Source organism: Phoxinus phoxinus (assembly GCF_949152265.1).
Source record: "Phoxinus phoxinus genome assembly, chromosome: 3".
In the NCBI taxonomy this organism is placed as follows: Eukaryota; Metazoa; Chordata; class Actinopteri; order Cypriniformes; family Leuciscidae; genus Phoxinus; species Phoxinus phoxinus.
In genome coordinates, this window is record NC_136878.1 from 47,442,787 (window position 1) to 47,453,527 (window position 10,741).

Sequence of the window (10,741 nt, forward strand, 5' to 3'; positions counted from 1 at the left end):
ATAGTCAACTAATGGGTGCAAAGCGATCCGCCGGAGGGCAAAAGCGCAGTTTTAAGGACTACACCAGGACCTCCTAAAGCGAGCGAACACCCCCTCACGAGCTCGAGTCTCTGGCACTCGACAGATCCGCCTGGCAGGGCACCTGTGCCACTGCGGTCTCTCAGATACACCAAACCAACCAAGACCGACGATCTAATACCCCTTTTCCACCAGCAAGAACCAGGTGCTGGTTCAGAGCTAGAGCTATTGCCGGTTCGGAGTTGGTTGTACTGATGGGTCTTCTAAGAACCGGTTTGTCTTTCCACAGGCTAGAGAGCCACAACAGAGCCAGATCTTACGTCACTGTATACATCTCATGTTGCCCAGCAACGCTAGCGCGGCAGAGCCAAACAAAAACACACCAGGCTTGTTCGAAATGGTTCGGCTTCTCGCAGACCGATCGCCGCGTGACATTAAAGCACTGCGAAAGCGATCCAAAAGCACAAGGAGTCGTGTGCTCTCCACACACTCCCGGAGCTCTGATCGGTCCGCGCCGCTCCGATGCATCTCGAACAAGCCTTACATCAACAATGGCGGTCGTTGCGTTACTATTGATGCTCAACGCGTTCGTGCAGCTCGCCGTAACTTGCATAGACGGAGATTACAATCGAGCTGCTATTAGCTCGATTAGCTGCTATTTAAAAAATGGCGGTCACAAGTTTCTGTTCGTCTTGTTGGTCCCCAGCCCCTGACGCAAGCGGTTCTTACTCTAGCCCAGGAATGTTTTGGTGCTACTTAAGAACCACTTTTCCTGATTCGGAGCTGGTGCTTTGGTGGTCGAAAAACAAAGAACCGATTTGAGACTAGGCTCTGGCTCCGAACCAGCACCAGCTCTGCCTTGGTGGAAAAGGGGTATTAGTGACGAATCCAGAGACACCAGTGGCGGCTGGTCCCCCGGGTATCTGGTGTCCCCGCTCCGGCATCTGCGGTCGAGTGTGCGGCTCACGGATCGGACTCGACGCCCATGAGAAGTGGCGCCAGCGGCAAGGTTGCTGAAACCTCTGTGTGTGTGTGTGTGTGTGTGTGTGTGTGTGTGTGTGTGTGTGTGTGTGTGTGTGTGTGTGATTCCATACTCTTGTTCTTCAGTGTTTTCTGCAGTCTGTTATAAACCGCTCTTGCCAGTTTCATTAAAGTATTAATCTGTAATATTTAAACACATCAAAGATGAAAAACAAACATAATGCAGTGATGGCGAATGAAGACAAGAAACTCTGCTGAATTTTTTCACAGTTTTATTCTTCATGAAAAATGCAGCTTTCCTTGAATGTTTTGTATTTGCATCTTCACAGACTGAAATGTTTTTTCAAGTATTATTGTCAGAGCTAAAAAACACTCTGAACACCAGCGTTCCTTCGGAAAAGAGGGAAAAAGAGAGTCTGACGCCACACACACACACACACACACACACACACACACACACTCTCTCTCACACTCAAACTCACACACTCTCACACAGACACACACACTCTCACACAGACACACACACTCTCACACAGACACACACACTCTCACACAGACACATTCTCTCATAAACACACACACACTCACACACACTCAAACGTCCCGCTAATCGACCTGAAGGAACTCAACATATAATTTCATATCCAAAACTCAATGATTTATTGTGGATATTATTGTTGTGACTGAATGTTCTGAAACAGTAACATTTAATAACGGTAGACTAAAATGTTTCAGAAAAACGTTCCATGGACGATGTATAAATGTTTTTTGTGCTAATAATGCTTAGAGAACATCATTAAAGACCACATAATGTTGAAAGAATTTTGTATTTATTTTTAAATAAAATCAATTTTTATTGTTCACACTGCTTTATCGCAGGATCCTTGACATGAACGAGAACGTTTAATAATGATGGATAAAAGTCTGCTGGAGGTACAAACAATCAGAAACCCCAAGTATAATTCTTCAGTCATGTTGTCTTTAAGCAGACACACACACACACACACACACACACACACACACACGTCATCAAACACACATTAGCATCAAATAAAACATCCAAAAGCGTTTTCAGAAGTGATGGCGTAGCGCTGAACGCTGAGGAGTTTATATGATCAACACGGAGTCACGTGTTCATATCCCAGCATTCACTGCATGTTTAATGTCACACACAACATCGTCCTGACGAGTTTCTAGCATCCACGCGATCACATTTCAGTGGAATAAGGCCTTCAATGTGATCAATAACACATGGCATGAGGAAGCGCTGAGTTTAAAATACTGAACGGACCCAGTGTGCTTATCCGCCATAAGCCCTCAAATCCTCAGCACTGCAATGCAAAAAATATAGATTATTTAAATGTTAAAGTATGTATACACTATCAGTCAAAAGTTTGGAATAATTCAGATGTTTTTAAAGTCTCATTAAAGCTGCATTTATTTGATCAAAAACACTGTAAAACAGTGAAATATTATTATAATGTAAATCTGCTGTGAATATATAGTAAAGTGTAATGTATTCCTGTGATCAAAGTTGAATTTATCATCATTACTCCAGTCTTCAGTGTCACATGATCCTCCAGAAATCAGTGGAATATGATGATCATTAATTATTCCAATGTTTCGACTGCTAGTGACTTCTGTTCAGTAAACATCGCTGTATGACAGCGGAGAGCCGAGGACATGATGTGCAGTTCTGTTGGATTGTGTCGTTTGGAAACACAAGTTTGTCTCTATTGTGTTTGATTCCAGGAGCAGATCCGTGAGGATTCTCCAGCGCTCCCGTCGCCGTTCCTTCATTCAAACTGATTGTTCGTTCGTATAATAACTCTTTTGATTATTGGCCACGACGTCTTGACACAGCAATGGCTGACAACTCACATGTAGTAGAAAATATAAACTTGCTCTTGTAAAATACAGCAGAAGTGCATCAGTGGCTGGTCGTGGAAACACACACACTGACGCTCCTGTTGGAAACACTGAATGCATAATAATAATAACGGCGTCCCGCTCCGGCTGGGTGTCCTGGTTCGGGTCCACCGGATCCGACAGGTAGGATGTGCGAGGTTTACTGCATTGCACTTGATTTAAGGCGTAAAGTTTGCAGTGAAAGCAATGTAAACTTAAGGCAGCGTGAATCGAACAGTCTGTGTGCGTCTCAATCCGCTCTCGAGATCTCTAGATCGTCAAGCAATACAAGCAACATCCAGGTGTGTACGAACTACAGCAGCACAGATGTCTTCCTGACAAACATTCTTGTAAAAGTATATTACGATAAATACAATTCCCTTACACATTTCAGCTGTAAATTTCTTATAAATAGTAGCGGGATTATGTTCACTGCCTGTCTATCAATGTTTTCCTGTTTATTACTGTGAAGCTGCTTTGAAACAATCTGTATTGTATAAAGTGCTGTAGAAATAAAGCTGACTTAATTTGATTAAAATATATATATTTTTAAACATCTATCATTTGCACAATTGTGTTCTACGGAGCCCCTAAAGGGACATGGTGATGGGGAAAAAATGAGACGGGCGTAAATATTAAATGTCAGTGCTTTGTGCTTTCGGTCATGAAACTGTTTGAGTTCTTTGCAAGCGAACGCAAAGTTTCTCTGGGAAACTGAAACGTTTTGGAAGCAAACGTTTTCAGAAGAACAGAAAAGTTTTGGAAGCGAATGTAAAGTTTTACGAGACAACGCAAAAGTTTTGGAAACTAATGTAAAGTTTTACGGGAGAACGCAAAAGTTTTGGAAACTAATGTAAAGTTTTACGAGACAACGCAAAAGTTTTGGAAACTAATGTAAAGTTTTACGGGAGAACGCAAAAGTTTTGGAAACTAACGTAAAGTTTTACGAGAGAACGCAAAGTTTTGGAAGCAAATGTAAAGTTTTACAGGAGAACGCAAACGTTTTGGAAACTAACGTAAAGTTTTACGAGAGAACGCAAAAGTTTTGGAAGCGAATGTAAAGTTTTACAGGAGAACGCAAACGTTTTGGAAGCGAACGTAAAGTTTTACGGGAGAACGCAAACGTTTTGAAAGCGAACGTAAAGTTTTACGGGAGAACGCAAACGTTTTGGAAGCGAACGTAAAGTTTTACGGAAGAACGCAAAAGTTTTGGAAGCGAACGTAAAATTTCTCTGGTAAACGGAAAAGTTTTGGAACCGAACGCAAAGTTTTACGGGAGAACGCAAACATTTTGGAAACTAACGTAAAATTTGCGGGAGAACGCAAAAGTTTTGGAAGCGAACGCAAAGTTTTACGGGAGAACGCAAACGTTTTGGAATCAAACGCAAAGTTTCTCTGGTAAACGGAAATGTTTTGGAAGCGAACGTAAAGTTTTACGGGAGAACGCAAACATTTTGGAATCAAACGCAAAGTTTCTCTGGGAAACGGAAAAGTTTTGGAGGCGAACGCAAAGTTTCTCGGTGGAACACAAAAGCATTGACGTTTATCTTTTCATCCCATCTCATATTTTTTCCATCACCATGTCCCTTTAGCGGCCCCGTAATATTGAGTCGATTCCCGCTTCAGAATTTCCCTTAAGGGAACATCAATGCTCCCTTGTTTTGTGGTGCATTGTGGGACTTTTTTAAGGGAGAGAGCGTTTCAGTGCACTAAAAGGATTCGCGATCAAACAGTCAACTAGGCCGCGGATTGAGACGGACCCTCTTTCCATTCGTCAGAGACGTCGCGTTTCATCAAGCAATATTCCCACACACACACACACAAAAGCCTTGTCTTTTTGCAGTGGCGTTTAGCACAGTGATTCCCGACCCGTTTTGGTGGAAGCTCATCCAGGTCTCAGAGTTTGGAAGGAATGACGACCACCGGCTCTCCGACACCACATCAGCACCTGCGCGTCGTTGGCCGGGATGGCCTCGTTCTTTCCCAACAAACGCAAAGTTTCTCTGGGAAACGGAAACGTTTTGGAAGTAAACGCAAAATTTCTCTAGGAAACGCAAAAAGCATTGACGTACATCTTTTCCTCCCATCTCATATATTTTTCCATCACCCGTAAGAGTTGATTCCCGCTTCAGAATTTCCCTAATGCTCCCTGGTTTTGCGGTGCATTGTGGGACATTTTAAGTGAGCGAGCGTTTCAGTGCACTAGATAGATTTGCGTTTGATACCCTTGAAATGATCAGTCGACTAGGCTGAGATTGAATGATTGAGACGGACCTTCTTTCCTTTCGTCAGAGACGTCGCGTTTCATCAAGCAATATTCCCCCACACACACACACAAAAGCCTTGTCTTTTTGCAGTGGCGTTTAGCACAGTGATTCCCGACCCGTTTTGGTGGAAGCTCATCCCGGTCTCAGTGTTTGGAAGGAATGACGACCACCGGCTCTCCAACCCGCGGACGCCACATCAGCACCTGCGCGTCGTTGGCGTTGGGCTTCACCATGGCGTTTTGCGGGATGGCTTCGTTCTTTCCCAGAACCTGCGGCTGCTCCTGCGGGATCGGCTCCTGAAGCTTCGCTCTCATTCCCAACGGCTTCTCGGGATCCACCTCGATGTGGAGACGCATGCGCCAGCGCACCGTCTGCAGAACCAGGATCTCTCCCGACGCCTGGTTGATGGCCACCAGCCACGTGGTGAAGCTCTGATCCCTACGGATGCTGCTCAGCATGGGAACGTTGCAGTCGCTCACCGGGATGCCCCACGTCACGCTGGGATAAAAGTTATCGTTCATGCTGACGGTGAACTTGGTGTCCTTCTTGGTGGGACCCACGATGGTGCAGGTTTCGGTGGTGTTGCCGTACCACGGGTAGTTTACGCCGTCCGAGTCGCTGATGGCTTGGATTTTCCCGTCTCTGAGATCCGGAAGCTCCCAGCTGGACCTGCGGGAAACACCAGAGAATGATGAGAGGGTTTGTTCTGACTCTACCCTTTTGAAAAACATCTGTAGGGCATCTTGCAAGTATATTTTTTAAAAGATGCATTTATATAAAATGTTTGCAATGTATTAAATTGTGCAAAGCTTTTGCAAGTGAACGCAAAGTTTCTCTGGGAAACGGAAAAGTTTTGGAAGTGAACTCAAAGTTTCTTTGGGAAGCAAAACATTTTTGGAAGCGAACACAAAGTTTCTCTGGGAAACGGAAAAAAGTTTTGGAAGCGAACGCAAAGTTTCTCTGGGAAACGGAAAAGTTTTAGAAGCGAACGCAAAGTTTCTCTGGGAAACGGAAAAGTTTTGGAAGCGAACACAAAGTTTCTCTGGGAAACGGAAAAGTTTTGGAAGCGAACACAAAGTTTCTCTGGGAAACGGAAAAAAGTTTTGGAAGCGAAGGCAAAGTTTCTCTGGGAAATAAACACGTTTTGGAAGCAAACACAAAGTTTCTCTGGGAAACGGAAAAGTTTTGGAAGCGAACGCAAAGTTTCTCTGAGAAACGGAAAAGTTTTGGAAGCAAACACAAAGTTTCTCTGGGAAACGGAAAAGTTTTAGAAGCGAACGCAAAGTTTTACGGGAGATCGGAAAAGTTTTGGAAGCGTACACAACGTTTTTTGGGAGAACGCAAAAGTTATGGGAGCGAACGCAAAGTTTCTCTGGGAAACTGAAAAGTTATGGAAGAAAACGCAAAGTTTCTCTGGAAAACGTCTCAGATTACGTATGTAACCCTGGTTCCCTGAGAGGGAATGAGACGCTGCGTCGAGACGCTGTGGGAACGCCCCTGCGTGATTGCGTCGTGAAGCAAGTCGATCACAGGCATGCAGGGAGCATAGCAGGGCGACGCAGCGTCTCGTTCCCTCTCAGGGAACCAGGGTTACATACATAACCTGAGACGTTCCCTTTCAAGGGAACTCGAGCTGCGTCAAGACGTGGTGGGAACACTATACCCACGACTCCATTGTAACAATTAGCTGTCCGTGTGAAATCTCTGTGCACACAAAGACAAAAGTACCTCCGCCCCTGGAGTGGAGCCGAGGTGAATGTGAAAAAACGTCACTAATGTTTTTAGAAGCAGCCATACTCCAAATATCTTGGTATGACGTCTCACAGTACCATGAAGGAAATGTTACTAGAGGGTGTCTCCCCAAGGATACACCACTTAAAGGGACGTGGTAAGCAGCTAAGGCCACCATGTACACCTTTAGTGTGGAGGGGGAAAGACCTGCGGAGAAACGCTCCTGCAGGAACTCCAGCACTGCAACCACAGGGTAGATAACTGGGTCCAGCGGGTGCTCTCCGCACCAGGAAGAGAACAATATCCACTTCAAGGTGTAGAGTTTTCTTGTGGAGGGAGTTCTGGAGTGGAGGATGTCTCAACAACCTCAGTTGAGAGACCTGAACTTATGAGCTGGGCCCCCTCAGAGGCCAAGCCCAAAGTTTCCACAATTCTGGGGGGGGTGAAGGATGAACCCGCTCGCCTGAGAGGAAAAAGTCCCTCCCGAGTGGAATCTCCAGAGGAGAGCCAAAATGGGGCTATGAACAGAAGACGGCGACCCCATCCCGGCGAACTCTCTCCAGAACTCCCTGGAGCAGAGAGAAGCACATGATGCAGACAAGCACATGATGGCCCCTCAGGTCTGGGAGGAATTGTTTGAGAGCTCGAAACGCCACCATCATTTCTAGCCGATTTATGTGCTAAGAAAGTAGATGGTCCTGCCACAGACCTTGCGCCGTGCGCCCACTCATGATCACCATCCAAACTGTGAAGGAAGCATCTGCCGTTAGCATTACGCGACGACAAGAAGCCCCCAACACTGAGCCTTGAGCGAGGAACCAAGGTTTCTTCCACAGGGCTAAGACACGTAGGCATCACCGCGTGGCCTTGATCATACGAAATTTCAGATTTCCCCTCGGAGAAAACCCCTTGGTTCTGCGCCACCACTGCAGGGGTCTCATGTACAGGAGGCCAAAAGATATTACGTTGGACGCAGCTGCCATGAGACCCAACAGTCTCTGAAACTGTTTCACAGTGCGTGACTGGCCTAGTTTTACCTAGGCCGAATGGAAGAAGCCGAAATTGGTAACACTTCGCCCCAAAAGCGAACCTCAGGGACTTCCTGTGATGAGGACGGATGGCTACATGGAAGCGTCCTTCAAACTATCGTGACAAACCAGTTTTCGGACTGAATCTGTGAAACAATCTGTTTGAATGTAACCCTCCATCCTTCTTTGGAACAATGAAGTAACTGCTGTAAACCCCTGACTCCCTGCTGGGAGGAGGAACCCTTTCTATAGCCTCCTTTCGCAGAAGAGTCTGTACTTCTTGCTCCATAACCAAAGCCTACTCGGGGTCCACCACCGTAGGGAGGACCCATAGAAATCTGGGCGGAAGAACCGAACCGAACTGAATTCTGTAACCCTTTCTATAGTGAGCAGGTCCCAATGAGATATATTTGGCAGTAGCTTACACGCTGCCAGAAAGTCTACTAAGGGGACCAATCTCTCGAGACTGGCCTCTGGTATTGGTCGAACAGCCACTTCGGTGCCCTGTACGGCGAACTGGCAGGGAACAACCGAACTGACTGTTCTACGACCCTCCTCAGAGAGTCGCTTCCCAGAGGGCGCCGGGGAGAAACGGGCACCGTAATTAGATGAGGTGGAACCGTTTCTCCCCGGAGGGGAATGTCCTCAGAAGTCTGACGGCCCCAGTGTCAGGACTTATTCTTAGTCAAAGCCTTCTTCGAGATAACGACTGTCCTCAGATCAGTCTTATCCCAAGACGACTAAGACTGACACTACTAAAAGGAACGGAAAAGTTTTGGAAGCGAACGCAAAGTTTTTTTGGGAGAACGGAAAAGTTTTGGAAGCGAACGCAAAGTTTCTCTGGGAGAACGGAAAAGTTTTGGAAGCGAACGCAAAGTTTCTCTGGGCGAACTGAAAAGTTTTGGAATTGAACACAAAGTTTCACTGGGAGAACGGAAAAGTTTTGGAATTGAACACAAAGTTTCTCTGGGCGAACTGAAAAGTTTTGGAATTGAACACAAAGTTTCACTGGGAGAACGGAAAAGTTTTGGAAACGAATGCAAAGTTTCACGGGAGAACAGAAAAGTTTTGGAAGCGAACGCAAAGTTTCACGGGAGAACGGAAAAGTTTTGGAATTGAACGCAAAGTTTCTCTGGGAGAACGGAAAAGTTTTGGAAGCGAACGCAAAGTTTCTCTGGGAGAACGGAAAAGTTTTGGAAGTGAACGCAAAGTTTTTCTGGGAAACTGAAAAGTTTTGGAAGCGAACGCAAAGTTTTTCTGGGAAACTGAAAAGTTTTGGAAGCGAACGCAAAGTTTCTCTGGGAAACTGAAAAGTTTTGGAATCGAACGCAAAGTTTTTCTGGGAAACTGAAAAGTTTTGGAATCGAACGCAAAGTTTTTCTGGGAAACTGAAAAGTTTTGGAAGCGAACGCAAAGTTTCTCTGGGAAACTGAAAAGTTTTGGAATCGAACGCAAAGTTTTTCTGGGAGAACGGAAAAGTTTTGGAAGCGAACGCAAAGTTTCTCTGGGAGAACGGAAAAGTTTTGGAATCGAACGCAAAGTTTCTCTGGGAGAACTGAAAAGTTTTGGAAGCGAACGCAAAGTTTCTCTGGGAGAACGGAAAAGTTTTGGAAGCGAACGCAAAGTTTCTCTGGGAGAACGGAAAAGTTTTGGAAGTGAACACAAAGTTTCTCTGGGCGAACTGAAAAGTTTTGGAAGCGAACGCAAAGTTTCTCTGGGAGAACTGAAAAGTTTTGGAAGCGAACGCAAAGTTTCTCTGGGAGAACGGAAAAGTTTTGGAAGTGAACACAAAGTTTTTCTGGGAAACTGAAAAGTTTTGGAAGCGAACACAAAGTTTCTCTGGGAGAACGGAAAAGTTTTGGAATCGAACGCAAAGTTTCTCTGGGAGAACGGAAAAGTTTTGGAAGTGAACACAAAGTTTCTCTGGGAGAACGGAAAAGTTTTGGAATCGAACGCAAAGTTTTTCTGTGAGAACGGAAAAGTTTTGGAATCGAACGCAAAGTTTCTCTGGGAGAACGGAAAAGTTTTGGAATCGAACGCAAAGTTTTTCTGTGAGAACGGAAAAGTTTTGGAATCGAACGCAAAGTTTCTCTGGGAGAACGGAAAAGTTTTGGAATCGAACGCAAAGTTTTTCTGTGAGAACGGAAAAGTTTTGGAATCGAACGCAAAGTTTCTCTGGGAGAACGGAAAAGTTTTGGAATCGAACGCAAAGTTTTTCTGTGAGAACGGAAAAGTTTTGGAATCGAACGCAAAGTTTTTCTGTGAGAACGGAAAAGTTTTGGAATCGAACGCAAAGTTTCTCTGGGAGAACGGAAAAGTTTTGGAATCGAACGCAAAGTTTTTCTGTGAGAACGGAAAAGTTTTGGAAGTGAACACAAAGTTTTTCTGGGAGAACGGAAAAGTTTTGGAATCGAACGCAAAGTTTTTCTGTGAGAACGGAAAAGTTTTGGAAGTGAACGCAAAGTTTCTCTGGGAGAACGGAAAAGTTTTGGAATCGAACGCAAAGTTTTTCTGTGAGAACGGAAAAGTTTTGGAATCGAACGCAAAGTTTTTCTGGGAGAACGGAAAAGTTTTGGAATCGAACGCAAAGTTTTTCTGTGAGAACGGAAAAGTTTTGGAAGCGAACGCAAAGTTTTTCTGTGAGAACGGAAAAGTTTTGGAATCGAACGCAAAGTTTTTCTGTGAGAACGGAAAAGTTTTGGAATCGAACGCAAAGTTTCTCTGGGAGAACGGAAAAGTTTTGGAATCGAACGCAAAGTTTTTCTGTGAGAACGGAAAAGTTTTGGAAGTGAACACAAAGTTTTTCTG

General features: G+C 44.9%; 1 protein-coding gene across 1 annotated transcript in view; it reads right to left on the bottom strand.

Moving 5' to 3' along the window:
* Window positions 1–1,242: 1,242 nt before the first annotated feature.
* Window positions 1,243–10,741, bottom strand: part of fam78ab (family with sequence similarity 78 member Ab) — a 17,027-nt gene continuing 7,528 nt past the window's right edge. Inside the window, exon 2 of the mRNA XM_079606758.1 lies at window positions 1,243–5,843. Within this exon, the coding sequence (XP_079462884.1) occupies window positions 5,318–5,843 (526 nt within the window). The 3' untranslated portion in view covers window positions 1,243–5,317. The remainder of the gene's footprint in view (window positions 5,844–10,741) is intronic.